This window comes from Symphalangus syndactylus, chromosome 14 (genome assembly GCF_028878055.3).
Source record: "Symphalangus syndactylus isolate Jambi chromosome 14, NHGRI_mSymSyn1-v2.1_pri, whole genome shotgun sequence".
NCBI lineage: Eukaryota > Metazoa > Chordata > Mammalia > Primates > Hylobatidae > Symphalangus > Symphalangus syndactylus.
The window spans coordinates 66,243,046-66,260,352 of record NC_072436.2 but is presented as its reverse complement, the minus strand read 5'-3'; the positions used below and the strand labels follow the sequence as shown (position 1 = coordinate 66,260,352).

Sequence of the window (17,307 nt, the reverse complement as noted above, 5' to 3'; positions counted from 1 at the left end):
ATCCACCATTTTTTTTCTTTTTTCTTTTTTTTTTTTTTTGAGACGGAGTCTCGCTCTGTCACCCAGGCTGGAGTGCAGTGGCACGATCTCCGCTCACTGCAAGCTCTGCCTCCTGGGGTTCATGCCATTCTCCTGCCTCAGCCTCCCAAGTAGCTGGGACTACAGGCGTGCACCTCCTACACCTGGCTAATTTTTTTTTTTTTTTGTATTTTTAGTAGTGACGGGGTTTCACGGTGTTAGCCAGGATGGTCTCGATCTCCTGACCTCATGATCCGCCTGCCTCGGCCTCCCAAAGTGCTGGGATTACAGGCATAAGCCACCGTGCCGGGCCTCTGGCATCCACCATTCTAAGACTGTGTTTTAAGACTTCAGATTTTAGTTCTAGGCTCTGGCATTCTAGGCAGAGGCCACAGGGGCTAGGGCCCACAAGAGAAATCCGTGCGTCCCACCCAGCCCCAGGAGGCAGCTGCCTTCCTGACCTAGGCCCAGGGCAGGGCCAGCCCCAGGCCTTACGTAGATGAGGTTCCGTTCAAATCTAATCTTGAGGTTGGACAGCACAGTGGTTTCCTGGAGGTCTCTAGAAGGGCACAGAGAGAAGCCGTCAGTGCCCCCAGGGCTGGTTCTGGCATGGGTCTCCCTCCCCAACTCAGTGCAGTGCCTTGATCAGATAGGCCTGAATTCAAGTCCTGTTTCTGACACCTACCAGCTAAGAGACCTTGGGCAAATTACTTCCCCGTTCTGTGCCTGTTTCTTCATTTGTCCAATGGGTATGATAATCATTGTATCTACTTCATTGGGGGTTTGGGGGACACTCTTACGTATTCACCGTGATTAGATAATGATGCTGACCAACACAGCCCTCATGTTTTGAGTACCTCCAATGTGCTGGCATCCTCACAACAGCCATCCCACTCCCATTTTGTGGATGAGAAACTGAGATGCAGAAAAACAAAGTGATTTGTGCAACATCTGCCAGCTGGTGAGTGGTGGGGCTAGGATTTGAACCAAAGTCCATCTAACTCACAAAGCACACCACATTTAGTCTTTGTGACACTTCATGACTGAGGCTCTGAAAATGTCCTGGGAGGTGAGAGGCAACTGCAGGAGGAGCCCCTCTGGCTGGGAGGGTGGGGACCCCATGGTGACCCCTTGCTGACCCCGCCGGCCCTGCCCACTCACTCCAGCTGCGTCATGTCCTCCACACCATCCTCCCTGTGCTGCTCACGGAACCGCATGGATGGCAGGTTGCGGATGGAGTGCATCTGTGTGAGAGAGAGGCTGTGTCTGCAGGTTGAAGGGCACCCCCCTCCCCCACTGGCCCCTGGCTTGGTCATACCTGGGGCCTGCTACCATTGTTGGAGAGGGAACCCCAAGGCCAGGTGGGTCCTGCAGGTCTCCTCATTACAGAATGCTGTGGCCCCCAGAACCTGCATGCGACCCTCACACATGAGACACACGCATGCCCTCAGTGCCCAGGCAGGCGCTCCCATGAACTCCCAAGTGTCCTTCCCTGGGGGGTGACCAAAGGCATGTGCAGGTACATGGGTGCACGGGCTAGCTCCCTCCCCACCGCAGCTCTTCCAGCACCAGCAGACCCCACATGTTGGCTTGTGTGACAACTCAAAGGACACTTGTGACCTGGTGCATGGGGCCTCTAGGAGGGCAGAGATGGAGACTGTCTTAGCACCACACCCCCATGCTCATCCCGGGGAAAATGTGTGGACACCTGCATATGCACCCACACTCAATGGCATTTACAACTCATACAACTCCCAGGCACACAGGTGTTCCTGTAGGCCTGTGGGCACATACGCAGGCCTGTGGGGCCTGGCTGGAGGCACACGGTGTGCGGGCACATGCTCTACCTGTCCACTTGGCACACACATCTGGGCGCACAGCTGGGTCCCTCCCTACCCTGAGGGTCTGGCGAATGGAAGTCCTGATGCCACCTTTGGGCTGCAGGGTCTCCTCTGTGTGCACACATCTGTGCACGTGGGCAGAGGGTGGGCAAACAACCCTGACCCCCAGGGATGCCACATCTGCTCAGACCTCATACACTAGCTTTTGTCATTTGGCCGTGGTACACACTTGCACACATGCTCAGGCATGCAGGCCTGCACAGGATCCACATGACTGGGAGCACATACGTGTACACCCTCAGCCTTTCCAATCCCAGCTGCACCCTGAGCAGGCGAGGAAAGAGGACACCAGGAGGGAGCCCTGCATGCCTGTCGCTGGACTGCTAAGTAGGGCACAGCAGGTATCACCCTTTCGGCCCTGGCCTCCTGCCCACCCATCTGCCCACGTGCTTGCCAGCAGCCGCAGACCCTGAATAATTCAGCCACTCACGTATTCCAGGGTGAGGAGGGCCCAGGCATCCTTGCCCCTCACCCCTAGGCGCCCTGCGCCCCGCTCCCGCAATGCTGCAGCCCACACAGCGCGGGGTACCCGCCGCCGGGGCCAGGGCCCCCCCAGCAGCCAGGCTGCCCCAGTTGCCATTGTTGGGCCCGGCTGGCTGCCTGCTCCGCCAGGCACGGTCTGCAGAGGCTGAGACGCACCCACTGCCCCTGCTTGCCCCGCCCACTACCCCGGCATCCCGAGAGAGGCTCCAGTGACCACGCACCTCAGCCAAGGGCCACCCAGCATCAGGCTCGAGTTCCACCTTGAATGTGGCAGCCAGGCATGGGCTGGGCACCCCTCCGAAGGGCTGCCTACCCTGCACCCCACATGGGGTTCCAGAAGGACTCCTGGTTCAGTTTTCCCTCTGTGCAATGAGGAGTCTGGAAGTTTGGATCCTGAGCCCCTCACCCTGACCTACTCCAGAATCCTGCAGCCCAGGGGACTTCAAAGGGCAGCAAAAAACCTGAGGAAAGAGGAGGCTCTAATTTGGGGGTGGGTCAGTAGGAGGCAGGAGGAACCGCACAGACCTGGATGTGCGGTGGAACGGGATGGATAGGCATGTCCAGCAGTTTCACATCTGGCTTGGCCAAAATCTCTGAGAGGAAGTTAGGGGCCAGACCTGTCATCCAGATTGGATCAGGGCAGGGCTGCCCAGGGCCCAAGCCGAATACGAACAAAGATCCTTCCCCAGAGTGACCTGGAAGCAGTTTCCCACGTCTCTGTCCTGTGCCTGCCTGTGCTGGGCATCCTCTTGTTCAACCCTCCAGAGGTTCTGGGAGGTCCAGGCTGTTCTCCCCAACTTACAGACTCAGAGACTGAGGCCCCAGCAAGCAGCCTCTCTCCAAGGTTGCACAGGGCTCCTCAGTCTGTCTCTCTTGCCCTGTTTCCTAGGCCAGAACCCTCAAACCCTCCCTGTAATCTGTGCCTCCATACCTTGTTCCGCCAGCTTAGGGGGCCAACCTCCTCCCAGGAGCCCCTAAGGGACAGGCAGGCGGCTCCAGGGCCCAGGTGGCAGGACTGGGGATGGGTGTGTACTCGTGGCCAGGGTCCACAGGCATCTGCCCGAAGCCAGAGGCAGGACCAGCGAAGACTACAGGCTCTCAGCTTGGGGTCCTGGGTTGGCTGGACTCGAGGCTTCAGGGTTGCAGGCCCAACTCGCTGGAAAGAGCTCAGCTTCTGCACACGAGGCATGACCACAGCAAAACGCCCAGGGACTGCCCGGCGCCGCTCACCTCCCTTGGGCAGGGGCTCTGGGGCCCTGATGGGCGCCAAGGGGGCTGCGGCTTTGGGCAGTGTCCCCCAGCGGTGCCATGGTGGCCATGTGGCCCTGGTCTGGTCACACGCAGCCAGTGGGTATGAGAGGCTGGGCCTTAATGTCTTTTGCTCTGGGAGGGCATCCTTGGGGGGGGTGACATCCTTGGGAGGTGTTGGGGTTGGACGCTTGGTCTCTGCTGGCAGCTGGGAGTCCCCCAGGGTGGCCTCTTCTTCAGGCTTTTCAGAGGTTGGGCCAGCTGATTTGGTGAGCTGTCCAGGCCCCGGCTCATGGTGTCTGCCCAGGAAGACCCTGGTCATATCAGCAGCTGGATCCTCAGGCTGGAGGGTGGGTGATGGCACAGGGCCCAGGAGCTGGAGAAAGGGGTTTTCCGGCACAGGGGGTGGCCTGGAAAAGCCTCCGCGGCTGCCTGCACCTCCTGGCCAGGGGAAGGGTGGGCGTTGGGTGGGAGGCATGTCCACGTCCCAGCTGGGGGCCAGTGGGGGCACGGTCCAGAGCGTCTCTGAGTCCTCGGGTTCTCGTGGGCTCTCCCGGTGTTCCAGGGGCGCCCGCCAGGCCCCAGCCCTGGGCGGTCGGTGGAAGGGCGGGTGCACTCGCGGCTTCACAGCCCGAGTGGGCGGCTCGCTGAGGCGCCGCCACGTGTGCGGGAGGCGCGAGGGCAGGTTCAGGGAGCCGCGCCGCCGGCTGTGGCCCAGCCCCGGGGGCGGTGAGGGCGGCCTGGGTGAGCCCGACAGCGGAGAGCCGGGTGGGCCCAGGCGCCCAGCGGCTCGGCGTGGGGCTGCGGACTCTTGCAGCGAGCGGGGCCGGCAGGCGGGGGGCGGGAAGGGCGGCTGGAAGGGGCCCGTGCGCAAGGACAGCTGAGGCGACGGGGGCGCCAAGGGTGAGAAGTAGTCGAGGCCCGGCGGGCTCCTCCGCGAGGGATGGGGCGATGCCAGGGGTGACCAGGCTCGCCTCCGCGACGCCCGTGGGGAGGCCCCGGGGAAGCCGAAGGCTGGCCCTCTCCGGCGGGAGCCCCTGAACGAGCGTCGGGGCCCGGGGAAGGCAAGTAGGTCGGGGGGCACCTCCGGACTCACGGCAGGGGGCTCCACGAAGGCCCACCAGCTGGCCTGCGGCTCCAGGGGCACGTGTGCTGGGGCGGCCCAGAGCGGCGGGTGGCGGCGGAGGGAGCCATAGGGCGAGGCCGGCCGGGGCAGGCCCGAGAGCGCCGGAGAGAACGGCGGCGCGGGGGGGGGCCCGGGGCTGGGGGGTCGCGGGGGCACAGGCGGAGACAGGAGCGTGCTCCAGTGGGAGAGGGTCCTGGGCGCGGGCTGTGGCGCGGGCGGGCGGCGCGCGTCGTTGCTGCTGCGAGCGCGCGGCTGGGCCCTCCTCAGCACGATGGGCGTGCAGGGCTTCTCGGGGTCCATGCCAGCCAGCTTGTAACCGAAGCGTTTGTAGGCCGCCTCCCTGACCGCAGGGCCGCCCGCCCGGGCCTTCTGGCTGCCTCTGAGCCGCGGGATGGGCTTCTCCGACAGCGTCTTCTTGAGGAACCGCGCCAGCGAGGTGGCAGGGCGAGGCGCTGGGCGGCCAAACTCCGGGCCGAAGCCCAGGCCCCGGTGGGCGCCGAAGGCCGATAGCGCGCGCTGGAGGTTGCGCTGGCGCGGCGTGAGGAAGCCCCAGAAAGGGTGGCCGTAGGGCACAGCGGACACCGGGGGCAGCTCCTCCTCGTCCTCTTCTTCGTCCACATCCCCCAAGGGTAGAGGAATGTCCAGAGAGGGTGGCAGGGGCACCTCCAGCTTCTCCTTCCCAAACAGCTTCACCTGGGGTCGCGGGAAGAGGCGGAACTTGCGGATGAGGGACAGCTTGGACCTGGCGGGCTTATCTATGCCTTGCTGCTCGAAGAAGGCGGCGCTGGGCAGGCGGAAGGAGGTCCCCTGACGCTCCCCGCCCGCGTCCTCTGGCTCCTCCAGCTCGGCGATGTCATCCATGGCGTGGGCATACGGGTTGTGGGGCGACGGGATGGGCGGTGGTACCCAGGGGTACACAAAGGCCGAGGCCGACTCCTCCGGGTAAAAATAGGGCACCTCTGGGGGATAGATGGCCTCATCCCCACCGCCATAGACGCCTTCGGCATAGGGGACGGTGTAGGGGACCCCGTAGGGATCAAAGTAGGGTACATCGTAGGTAGTGTGGTACGGGAGGTCATAGGGTGGGTATGGCGCGTCGTATGGCGCATAGGGATCCAGGTAGTAGCCATATGGGTGCGCCTTGCCCTCGTACCCATCATGGTAGCTGTAAGGAGACGCGTACCCCGACGGGGGCGCATATGGGGGTTCGTAATCGTCGTAGCCGTAGCCGTAGGTGTACCCCGGATCAAAGGGGCCACTGTAATAGTCGGGGTGGTAGTAGTCGTAGGGGTCCTCGGGTGGGTACCCGTAGTAGTGGTCGCTGTAGGGTGGCCAGGCCGGGCTGTAGGGGCCGAGGCCCGCCAGGTAGGGTTCCTGCTCCTGGTAGCTGTGGAGTGACTGCCTGTCGTAGTAGTCATCGCCGTCGCGGTGATAATCATAATACTCGCCCAGGTCTTGGAAGCCCTCAAGCCCGTACAGCGACTTGCGGGAGCCCGAGTGATGGAACGGGGCCTCGTCCTCGAAGGGCAGGAAGCCCAGGGGCTCGCCTGACGCGTAGATGCTGTGGCTGCGGGGGAACCTCCGGAGCCGGCCCCCGGGCCGCAGGATCTCGGCACCCGACGGGAAGGAGAGTTTGCGGGAGCCCATGCGGGAGCTCGAGCGCTGCAGCCAGGCGTCCACTGTGGCCTGTTCGCTGCCCGACTCCTCGGCCTTCTTGAGGAGGAACTTTTTTGTGAGCCAGTTGATGGCCGTGGACGCCTTGCTGAGCGACCGGGCGCGCGGCCGCAGGCGGCCGTAGCCACGGCGGCCTGGGAAGCGGATCACCATGAAGGACGGCTTCTTGCCCTTCATCGCCCGCTTCTTCTTGCCCATGCGCATCTGCGTCATGAGCTTCGACGTGGACTTGAGCACAGTGCGGGCCTTCTTCTTGCGCTTGGTCTTCTGGGGGCCGGTGTGGAGGCCCCAGAAGAAGGCCGAGGCGCTGCGGAACTGGCCCTTCTTGGAGATCTTGGGTGCGCGGTCGCGGAAGCCCATGAACAGCCGCGACGTCCCCTTCAGGCTCCGCTTGGGCTTCTCCGGCTCCGGTGCCTTCTTCCCTTTCTTCCCTTTCTTGGCTTTCTTCTCCTCATCTTCCTCCTTCGCCATGGTGGCTGCCTGCTCTCTACCGGGCCTGGGGCCGGTGTCACGGGACACAGGGACCTGCTCGGTCTCCTGCCCGCGGCTGGACACGCGGCCTCCTCGGGCTGGGAGCAGACCGGACTGGCCCCGGGTGGCGTGGGGAGGGCCGAGTCAGGATTCCGGGAGGGCGGATCCATAATTCATCTCCTTTAGAGCGCCTTGGGTTTCACCCTAGAGCAGTAGTGGAAAGTGCGTGGGTGTTGTTTACCGGAATGGGGAAGCCTGCCTGTGAGGCCTGTGCTGGGGGAAACATTCTGTCCTCGGAGTCGTCATGGCAACATCAGTGCTCATCCTGGTTAGGCCCTCCCTGGGCCACAGCTGGCTCAACCCCATGAAGGGAGCCCTTGGGTCACTTCAGCTTCACAGAGGAAGACATTGAGCCACAGAGATGGAATGCCACCTGCCCTAAGTCACCAGCACACCTGCACTGGGCCAGAAGTGGGGCCCAGGGTGGGATGGTCAAAGCCCACCAAGTCATCTTGGAGAGGTTTGAACCCTCTAGGTCCTAGGCAAGGGAGGAGGGGAATGGGCAGAGCAGGTGCTGGGCTGCGGTCAGTGTAATGGGAGCTGGCTGGCTCTCAGGAGCTGAATAATACATGGGTTGGGGAGCCAGGCTGCCGGCTCAGAAGGCAGGGCAAGGAGGGGTGTTTCAGTGGAACTCCACGTGTGTGTGTGTGTGTGTGTGTGTGTGTGTGTGTGTGTGTGTTGGGAGGGGGGCAGGTGTAGAGAGGCAGAAATGGAGGGTGGGTCAGGCCTGGCTCTGACCCTAGGCTCTGTCACTGACTGGCTGTGTGGGTCCAGGAAAGTCCTTGTCCTCTCTGGGCCTCAGTTTCCTCTGAAGAATGGGAGTGATAAGCTATGCCCTGTTTCCTTCACCAAAAGGAAGCAAGACCTGATGGAGCTGCTGGGTAACTGGAGATGCCTCCTGCTGGCTCCTTTCTGGGGTCCCTGCCTAGCCCTGTCCTCTCCTTTTACTTTCTGCCCTGGCTGAGTAGGCTGTGGCCATGTGGTTCCTGCCTTCTCTGGGCATAGCTGATTGCTTCATATGGCCTGACCTAAGGCTGCATGTCCAAAGTCTGGTTGGTGGCCAGTCTAACTCACTTTTGAGAACCTGCACTAAAAGAGGTAGGGAGTGGGAAAAACTGGGCAGGCCAGCGGGGGTGGGGAGTGGCAGCTCTCAGACCTGAAGTCTCAGAACCAGCTCTCCTCCTCCTCTTCCTCCTCAAGATGGACCTCAGTTAACATCAAGCTCCCTACTCACTGAACTCTGGTTCAGTCTTTTGGTCCCAGAGCTAATTCTTGGTTGTTTAAGGTTTAGCATAGGAGACCCAAGAGCAGCAAGGTTCTGGCCCTGGTTCTGCCACTTGCCAGCTCCACGCCCTCAGATCAGTGGCTTCAGAGCCTCAAACTGCTCAGCTGTGAAACAGGGACAGGGTTAGGCCTTCCCAGGCAAGTGGCAGGAGCAGAGAGGGGACCATGCAGCAGGTGAGGTCTCCCCCTCTCTGTCTGCCTCTTCCCCCTGCTCACTTTCTCTTGCTCTTCACTTTCCTCTTCTTCCTGCTCCTCCTCCCCAAGATTCACCTGGAGCCAGTCAGTGCCCAGCCACTCAGAGGAGTTGCGCCAGGGGCGGTTGGTGCCTGGTGCAGGCAGTTTCACAGGGATGGGGAGTGGGGCTTGATGGAAACCAGAGAAATTGGATGGAGGGCTTTTGGAGCGAGTTAGGGGATACGTGCAGGAAGTGGGCCTCCTGCAGAGCAGGAGTTTGAGGGGCTGCCCACTCTCCCTTCTGTTTTTGGGCAGTGGCTCTTGCCCGCTTGAGGAAAAATGAAGGACAGGGGCGATGTTCCTTCTTTCTTTCTTTCTTTCTTTTTTTTTTTGAGACAGAGCTTCGCTCTGTTGCCCAGGCTGGAGGGCAGTGGTGCAATCTCAGCTCACTGCAACCTCCGCCTCCTGGGTTCAAGCAATTCTTGTGCCTCAGTCTCCCAAATATCTTGGATTACAGGCATGTGCCACCATGCCTGGCCAATTTTTGTATTTTTAGTAGAGACAGGTTTTACCATGTTGGCCGGGATGGTCTCGAACTCCTGATCTCAGGAGATCCACCAACCTTGGCCTCCCAAAGTGCTGAGATTACAGATGTGACCACGGCGCCCAGCCGAGACATTCTTTCTGAGCCTGGAGATATCAACACCTGCCCCAGCTCCTCTTGGAGCCAGTTTCTGGAGTGAGGCCCCAGTCAGGTGTGTTGCACAGTGGTCTCATGGGACTCTCACAGCAGGTTTGTGAGATATGAGCTATTAGTATATCCATTCTCCAGATGAGGAAACTCATACTCAAAAGGTGAAGGGACTTGCTCGAGGCCACCTGGCTTGGGAAGGTAGAACCCAGGCTTGGCCAGGTCCAGAGCTACCTCCCTTACTAGGCCCTCTTGCCCACTGAGCTCCTGGGTCGTCACTGGGTTTAGAGTGGCTTAGGACACTGGGCAGAGCCAGGAGCATAGTCGTGTTCACCCCAGAACTTGCTCCTGACTGGAGGGGGAGGGCCCTGACCAAGCCACTGGGCAAACCAGAGCCCAGCTGGGCCTCCAACAGGCACCAAGGCCTCTCCAGTGCTTGCGCACCGCTACCCCAACCTGGATTCCTCAGTCAGCCTGGCCCCTTTCCCTAAGGGTCCTGTAGCCAGCATTTACTCACTCACCCATTCATTCAAAAGCCTCTGTGGAAGTGTGCTGCATGCTAGGCACCATCTAAGTGCTGGGACACAGCTGTGAACAAAACAGAGAAAAACCCTGCCCTCATGCAGTTACCATATGTGGGTGGAGGGAAAGCCAATAAGCATGGAAAATCAGTAACAGATAATGGGGCATAAGTGCTGTGGAAGGGACAGCAAGAAGTGGGGGTGTGACATTAAACAGGAAGTCAGGGAAGGCCTAGTGGCTATGGGGCCGTCGAGAGAACCTGTGGGCAGTGCACAGTCCCAAGCAGGTGGAGGAGCAGCCAGGCCAGGTAGCTGGAGGGTAGTGGGGGTGCACTGGGTGGTGACATCAGAGTTCAGGGGCACACATGCAGGGCCTGTGGGCCACAATGAGGGCTTGGCTTTGACTGCCAGTGAGGCACAAGCCATGGGAGGAGGGTTTTGGCAGAGAAGGGATGGAATTCGACCTCAGTCTTTGTTGTTGTTGTTGTTGTTGAGACAGAGTCTCACTGTGTTGCTCAGGCTGGAGTGCGATGGTGCGATCTTGGCTCACAGCAACCTCTGCCTCCCAGGTTTAAGCAATTCTCCTGCCTCAGCTTCCCAAGAAACTGGGATTATAGGCGCACACCACCACGCCTGGCTAATTTTGTATTTTTAGTAGAGACAGGGTTTCACCATGTTGGCCAGGCTGGTTTCGAACTCCTGACCTCAGGTGATCTGCCTGCCTCAACCTCCCAAAGTCTTGGGATTATATCCGTGAGCCACCAAGCCTAGCCTCGACCTCAGTCTTGATAGGAGCCTCTACTGCTATGGGAGAAGCGGCTGCAGGAGTGAGGGTGAAGGCAGGGAGGCCAGCATGGAAGCTTCCATGGAGGTCCTCCTGCACCAGGCTGCCAGCGGTTAAAGTGTGGAGAAGTGGTAGGATGTTGGGGACATGTGGCAGGTAGGACTGACAGGATTTGATGATGGGGATGGGGCAGGGTGCAGGAATGGCTCCCAAGTTTCCTTACTGAACATCAGGGAGAAGGGAGAGGCCGTCAGGTCATTGGCCAGGATGAGGAAGGCTGCAGGCAGAGCAAATTGAGGAGGTAGGGACCAGGATCCAGCTCTGGGCACTGGGCACTGCTGGGGGGCCATCACAGCCATCAGGGCTGGTGACATCAGTTAGGGAGTCATTGGCATCTAGATGGCATTGAAGCTACAGCTCTGGAGGATGACACCAGGGAATGAGTATAGAGGGAAGAGAGGCCACAGAATGAGCCGCAGGGCTGCAGTGCTTAGGAGCCAAGGAGGCAGTGAGTGAGCACCACGAAGCCAGCCAGAGGAGGAGGTGGAGGCCCAGGAGGGAGTGGGGTCCTGGGGGCTGTGCAGGAGGGTGGGACTGCTATGACAGATGGGACTGCTATGACAGATGGGCATGTTAGTTGAGAATGGAGAGCTGACTAATGGATGCAGCTCCTTAGAGCTCCAGGGGTGACTGTGACAAGAATGGTCCCAGTACAGTGGCAGGGGCGAGGGAAGTTACACCTGATGGAAGAGGTTTCAAGAAAGACAGGACCAGGGCCAGGTGCAGTGGCTCATGCCTGTAATCCTAGCACTTTGGGAGGCCAAGGCGGGTGGATCATATGAGGTCAAGAGTTCGAGACCAGCCTGACCAACATGGTGAAACCTCATTTCTACTAAAAATACAAAAATTAGCTGGGTGTGGTGGTGCATGCCTGTAATCGCAGCTACTCAGGAGGCTGAGGCAGGAGAATCACTTGAACCTGGGAGGTGGAGGTTGCAGTGAGCCAAGATGAAGCCATTGCACTCCAGCCCGGGTGACAAGAGCAAAAACTCCATCTCAAAAAAATAAAAAAATAAAAAATAAAAAGACAGGAATGTGGTGGTCACAAGGCGGGCCCACTTGTGAGCATACTAAAACCACAGCATTGTACACTTTGATGGGTGAATTGTATGGAGTGCAGATTATATATTGATTGTTTTAAAAAAGAAAAAGGGCAAGAAGGAGGGAGGGAAAGAAAGACGCAAGTAATCCACACCTGGGGATCTCTCTTACACGTCCTTATGGGTAAGGACACACAAACAGAGCTGCTCGTTGCTGCAGTACACCACAGTGCATTCCAGGATGGAACACAGCACAGCTATAACAAGGAATGTGGACGATCTCTGTGTCCTGATAGGGAGTGATCTCCAGGACCTGCTAGTGCAGGAAGCAGGCTGCAGAACAGCCTGTTGACTACAGTGTTTACTGAGGCCTTTATGTAGGAAGAGAATGTGTGTGTGTGTGTGTGTGTGTGTGTGTGTGTGTGTGTGTGTGTGTCAGGGGAGGTGGTAAGAATATAAGTTTGTATTCTTATGTTTGCTTTTTTTTTTTTTTTTGAGACAGTCTCACCCCGTCAACCGGGCTGGAGAGCAGTGGTGCGATCTCAGCTCACTGCAACCTCCACCTCCTAGGCCTCAGCTTCCTGAGTAGCTGGACTTACAGGCATGCACCACCATGCCTGACTAATTTTTGTATTTTTAGTAGAGACAGGGTTTTGCCACGTTGGCCGGGCTGGTCTTGAACTCCTGGCCTCAAGTGATCTGCCCACCTCATCCTCCCAAAGTGCTGGGATTATAGGCGTGAGCCACCATGCTCAGCTTGTATTTGCTTTTTTATTTCCATATTAGAAATACTGCAGCCAGGAGCAGTGGCTCATGCCTGGGCACTTTGAGAGGCTGAGATGGGAGGAGCCCAGGAGTTTGAAACTAGCCTAGGCAGTATAACGAGACCCTGTCCCTAGATAACAAACCGAAAAATTACAGGTGGCAAGCACCTGTAGGCCCAGCTACTCAGGAGGCTGAAGTGGGAGGATCGCTTGAGCCAGGATTTTGAGGCTGCAGTGAGCCGTGATCATGCCACTGCACTCCAGCCTCTGACACAGAGCAAGATTCTGTATCAAAACAAACAAAAGAAATACAGCGCCAGGTGTGGTGGCTCACACCTGTAATCCTAGCACTTTGGGAGGCCGAGGCGGGCTGATTGCCTGAGCTCAGGAGTTCGAGACCAGCCTGGGCAACACGGTGAAACCCCATCTCTACTAAAATACAAAAAAATTAGCTGGGCGTAGCAGCGTGCGCCTGTAGTCCCAGCTACTTGGGAGGCTGAGGCAGGAGAATTTCTTGAACCCGGGAGGCGGAGGCTGCAGTGAGCTGAGATCATGCCACTGCACTCTGGTCCAGGCGACAGAGTGAGACTCCGTTTCAAAAAAAAAAAAAAAAAAGAAATACAGAAAAGATACACAAGAAATTAATGAGAATAGTTATCTCACTGTAAATCTTTCTATATTAGTTATATTAGTTTGATTTTTGATCCATATGAATGCATTTCTGAGTCAAAAACCAAATAAAATGTAACATTTAAAAGTGTAAATGTGGGCCAGGCATGCTGGCTCACACCTGTAGTCCCAGCACTTCAGGAGGCAGAGGCAGGTGGATCACTCGAAGCTAGGAGTTCAAGACCAGCCCAGACAATATGGCAAAACCCTGTCTCTACTAAAAATATAAAAATCAGCCGAACATGGTGGTGCACACCTGTAATCCCAGCTACAGGTGTGCACAGTGTGGTGGCTGAGGCAGAAGAATCACTTGAACTCAGGATGTGGAGGTTGCAGTGAGCCGAGATCGCACCACTGCAATCCAGCCTGGGTGACGGTGCGAGACCCTGTCCCCACCCACCGCCCAAAAAAGTGTAAATGAGAAAATGGAAAAAAAAGGGATTGGAGACTGAGTGGAAACACCACTTTAGAGGGGCTCTCAGGAAGAATGTCAGGGACCTGAGATGTCATAGGTCCAACCCCATCTCCACCCCGGCGCCATGTAACATTTGTTACATTTGTTGAAAGTGAGGCAGAGAGAGGTCAGAGACTTGATAGGGAGAAGCAGGGCAGGGCTGGCCCTTCAGGCCCAAGAGCACCTCCCAGAGCCATACGTTCTGTCTGCCCCAAGTAGGGAAGCCTTGTCTGTCTGTCCAGAAGAAGGGCTGAGAGGCCACCATTCTCTAGTGGGCTTGCCCAAGTCCTGCCTCAAACCCTCAGGCAGGCATCTTTCCACTGCAAAGCCACATTGTCCAGATGAAGAACCTGCCTCTTAGAGAGGCAAGCCCATCTCTAGCCCAGGGGATTGGAGCCCAGTGGCTCAGAGCTCTGGGTCAGGTCTCATTCCTCTCCTGGATCTGACCCATAGCAAGTCATGCAGCCTCAGCGTTGGAGTCTCCTCATCTGTGAGTGTAGATGCCTCCCCTACCAGGGCTGACCTGGGCATTACATGAGATAGCACAGAACCGGGCACAGTGGCTGGCCTGGGCAAGCAGCTGTTGTTATGACTGCCAACATTGTTGCTACAGGCTGCTGCCTATCTGCTCTGAGTGAGGAGGTCTGGGTGACTGCTGGCAGCAAGTCCTGCCCACCTGACCCCTCCTGGTCTCTGGGTCCTAGCCTTGACCTCAGGCTAGTAGTCAGCTGAGGCTGCCCCTTCTCTGGTAGGTTCCAGGTCCTGCCTTCCTCTCAGGGTCCCCACCCTCTGTGCAGGCACAGATCGGGTGTCAGGGAGCAAGTCTCTCATTCATTCATTCCTTAAATATTACTTGTGCATTAGTTGTGCATCTGTTATGTGCCAAGCACGGTGCAGGGCACTTGGGGTTCGCAGAATTGAGTGGAACCAGACGTGATCTCTGCTCTCATGGAGCTCCCTGTGTTGTAGGGGACACAGACTTTGTTTTTTTTTTTTTTTTTCTTTTGAGACAGGGTCTCGTTCCATCACTTAGGCTGGAGTGCAGTAACATAATGACAGCTCACTGCAGCCTCAAGCTCCCAGGCTCAAGCAATCCTCCCACCTCAGCTGCGCAAGCAGCTGAGACTACAGGTGTATGCTACCACACCTGGCTAATGTTTTTTTGTTTTTTTGTAAAGACAGGGTCCTACTGTGTTGCCCAGGATGGTCTTGAACTCCTTGCCCCCAGGCAATATTCTTGCCTCAGCCTCCCAAAGTGTTGGGATTACAGGTATGAGCCACCGTGCCCATCCTGGATGCAGACTTTAAGCAAAGAGTCACATCAACAAGAAGAGCTGTGAAGGTCAGGGCATGACCCCCAGATGCCCAAACACTGCACTGGAGGTCCAGGAAGATTCTCCTGACAAGGCAACCCTGAACCAAGATCTGAAGGATAAGAGGGAGCTTATAACATGGAAGAAGGAACAGTATTCCTGGCAGGTGGAACAGCATGTGCAAAGGCCAGGTGGAAAGAGGGGCTTCAAGGACAGTCCTATGGCTGGAGCAGAGTGATTGAGGGCATGTGAAATGAGAGGTGGCCAGGGTGGCAGGCAGGGACTAGCCCAATGGGCGTGGAAGGGATGGGACTTTGGTCACTGTTCCGCATTTCCAGATGTTTACTATGTGCCAGGCTTGGTACTAAATGCTTTTCTGGAATATCTCACTAGATTCTCACATAGATGAAGGGCTTGATCTTAGAGAGGTTAGATCTCTCAGCCGAGAGCCCACAGTGAGGAAGCCGTGGGGCCTGTGTCCCTGACTGCAAGCCCTGTGCTCAGAACAGCCAGGCCACACAGAGCTCAACTCTCACTACAACCTCCTGAAGTCGGTGTGATTACTCTTCCCACTTTACAGATGAGGACATGGGCCCAGAGAGGTTATGTGAGTGACACAGCTTGAAGGTGGAGTTGAGCCTGGGCAGTCTGGCTTCAGACTGTCCACAGTCTCAACCACTGCCTCACACGGCTTCTTAGAAAATAGTATAAAAAGAAGCTCGGGCCACCATGTAGAAAAGAATGGAGGGGGACAATGATGCAGCTGGGAGTATGCTGTGATGGAGTACAGTGGACATATTCAGGATGAGGTGAAACAGGCTGGCCCTGGTCAAGAGGCTAGATGGGGCTGGGATGAGGGTGGAGCCAAGTAGACTTGGGGTTGGCTTGGTGCAGCTGGGGGGTGCGGGGAGTGTCTCTGAGGTGAGGCCAGGGGGTATGGGAATGCCATGTTTGGTCTGGGACACGGTGGGCTTGGGATGGCTACAGGACAGTGCAGTGGAGAGTCAAAAAGGCTGCTCGGACCCAGGTCTGGCGAGATGGAAGCTGGAGGTCAGGTGAGCTGTCTAGGAGAGGGACAGAGTGGGAAGGAGAGGGTCTCGACTCGGCTTTCTTGCCAAAGGAGGGTTCCGAAATGAGAAACTGGAATCTAAGCTGGAGAGGAAGAAAGATGGAGAATAAGTGAATACACAGGTGTGGGATAGACAGACGAATATTCATGTCTTTGGCTCCTATGTACCTGAGTCTTCTAAAGCTGCAGGCCATACTACCCCCAGGAGGCTGCAAGGATGCCAGCTGGGAGATGAATGCAACTCTGCTGCCTGGGCATGGGCCTGAGTGAGGGTGCAGACCCCTGCCTGTGATCATCAGGGAGGGTGAGTGATGAGAACAAGGTGGCTGACAGGGTGAGGCCCAAGCCTGGAGCTTACCCAGGTGTGGGGGTGGGAGGGTCAGAGACCTTTGGGGGGTCTTAGGGAGCTTCCCCAGCCCTAAGGGCACCACGAGCTGCCACTTCACACTGGCCTGGACATACACAGCTGCAGGATCCCTCGCTTGCTCTCTCACAAGCAAATGTAGACTGTACAACCATCCTGACCACAGATCCAGAAAGCCCAGGACATAACAGAGCCGCAGTGCCTGCCCTGATCCACACGCACACAGACCTAGCCCAGGAACAAGCCCGTCCACGGTGAGGAACATGCGGCCCAGTGGCTGGAGCCTCTCACCTGAGCCCTTACTGCCTGAGGACCCCCCAACCTCTGGCCTCATTTCCCACCCTTTGCCAGCCAGCCTTGGGGACAGAACAGGCCTGGATCTAATCCAAGGTCTGGACTCACCCTGACACCCTGTGAACTCAAGGCCTTCCCTACCTCACCCTGGGCCCAGAGCCCCTACCTGTAAAGTGGAAGTGGGAATGGTCACCAGCCAGGCAGAAACCCTCACCTAGGGCCTCATGGCCAGGCATCAGGGCAGTCAGGAGAGGGGCCGAGGTAAGCCACGGAGGCCCTGCCTGTCTTGGTATCCCACCATCACCAGGAGGGGACTGCATGGGCATCACACCCCTCACAGATGAACAAAGTGAGGCAGAGAAGGGCCTCAAGGTGAGTTAGGGGCGAGGCCCCAGCTCTGCTGCTGCCCCTTCCCTTATCACCCCTGCAGCCTGGGATGCGAGGGTGGCCAGTGACAGACCCCAAGGACTCTAGGCTAAGGTCTCCTTACCTGGGTCCCGTGGCTTGCTCCCTGCCTGCATGCCACCTCATGGGGGTCCTCTGGCTGGCCCAGGAGCACGGTTGGCCCAGCAGAGCAGCTCAGTGTTATGGGGAAGGGAGGCCCAGCCCACCACGCCGACCGCCTGGAGCCCCATGTATATTTAATGATGTCTATTATTCCTGTTTTGTCTCTGGAAAGGAGTGAACAGCTGACACGGGAGCCACGAACAGCCTGGAGAGCTGAGCATGGGCCTGCTCCACACTCCAGCGGGACCTGAGGCCCTCGGGAACTCTACCCCTCCTGGCAGCCTCACAGAACCTGCTGCCTCCATCTCAAAAGGCATACCTCCTCCAGGAAGCCTTCC

The 17,307-nt window shown here is 57.8% G+C and overlaps 1 protein-coding gene and 1 long non-coding RNA gene across 2 annotated transcripts in view; one reads left to right on the top strand and one right to left on the bottom strand.

The window, feature by feature from the left end:
- Positions 1-6,979, bottom strand: part of MYO15A (myosin XVA) — a 60,922-nt gene extending 53,943 nt beyond the window's left edge. The window contains exons 1-3 of the mRNA XM_055241588.2: positions 3,334-6,979; positions 1,180-1,262; positions 514-577 (exon numbers count right to left, since the gene is read on the bottom strand). Of these exons, the coding sequence (XP_055097563.1) occupies positions 514-577; positions 1,180-1,262; positions 3,334-6,921 (3,735 nt within the window). The 5' untranslated portion in view covers positions 6,922-6,979. The remainder of the gene's footprint in view (positions 1-513; positions 578-1,179; positions 1,263-3,333) is intronic.
- A 93-nt stretch (positions 6,980-7,072) lies between these two features.
- On the top strand, positions 7,073-16,658 carry LOC134732368 (uncharacterized). Its single transcript, XR_010115461.1, has 3 exons — positions 7,073-7,441; positions 16,010-16,108; positions 16,335-16,658. It is a non-coding gene; the product is annotated as an uncharacterized lncRNA (long non-coding RNA).
- Positions 16,659-17,307: the final 649 nt, after the last annotated feature.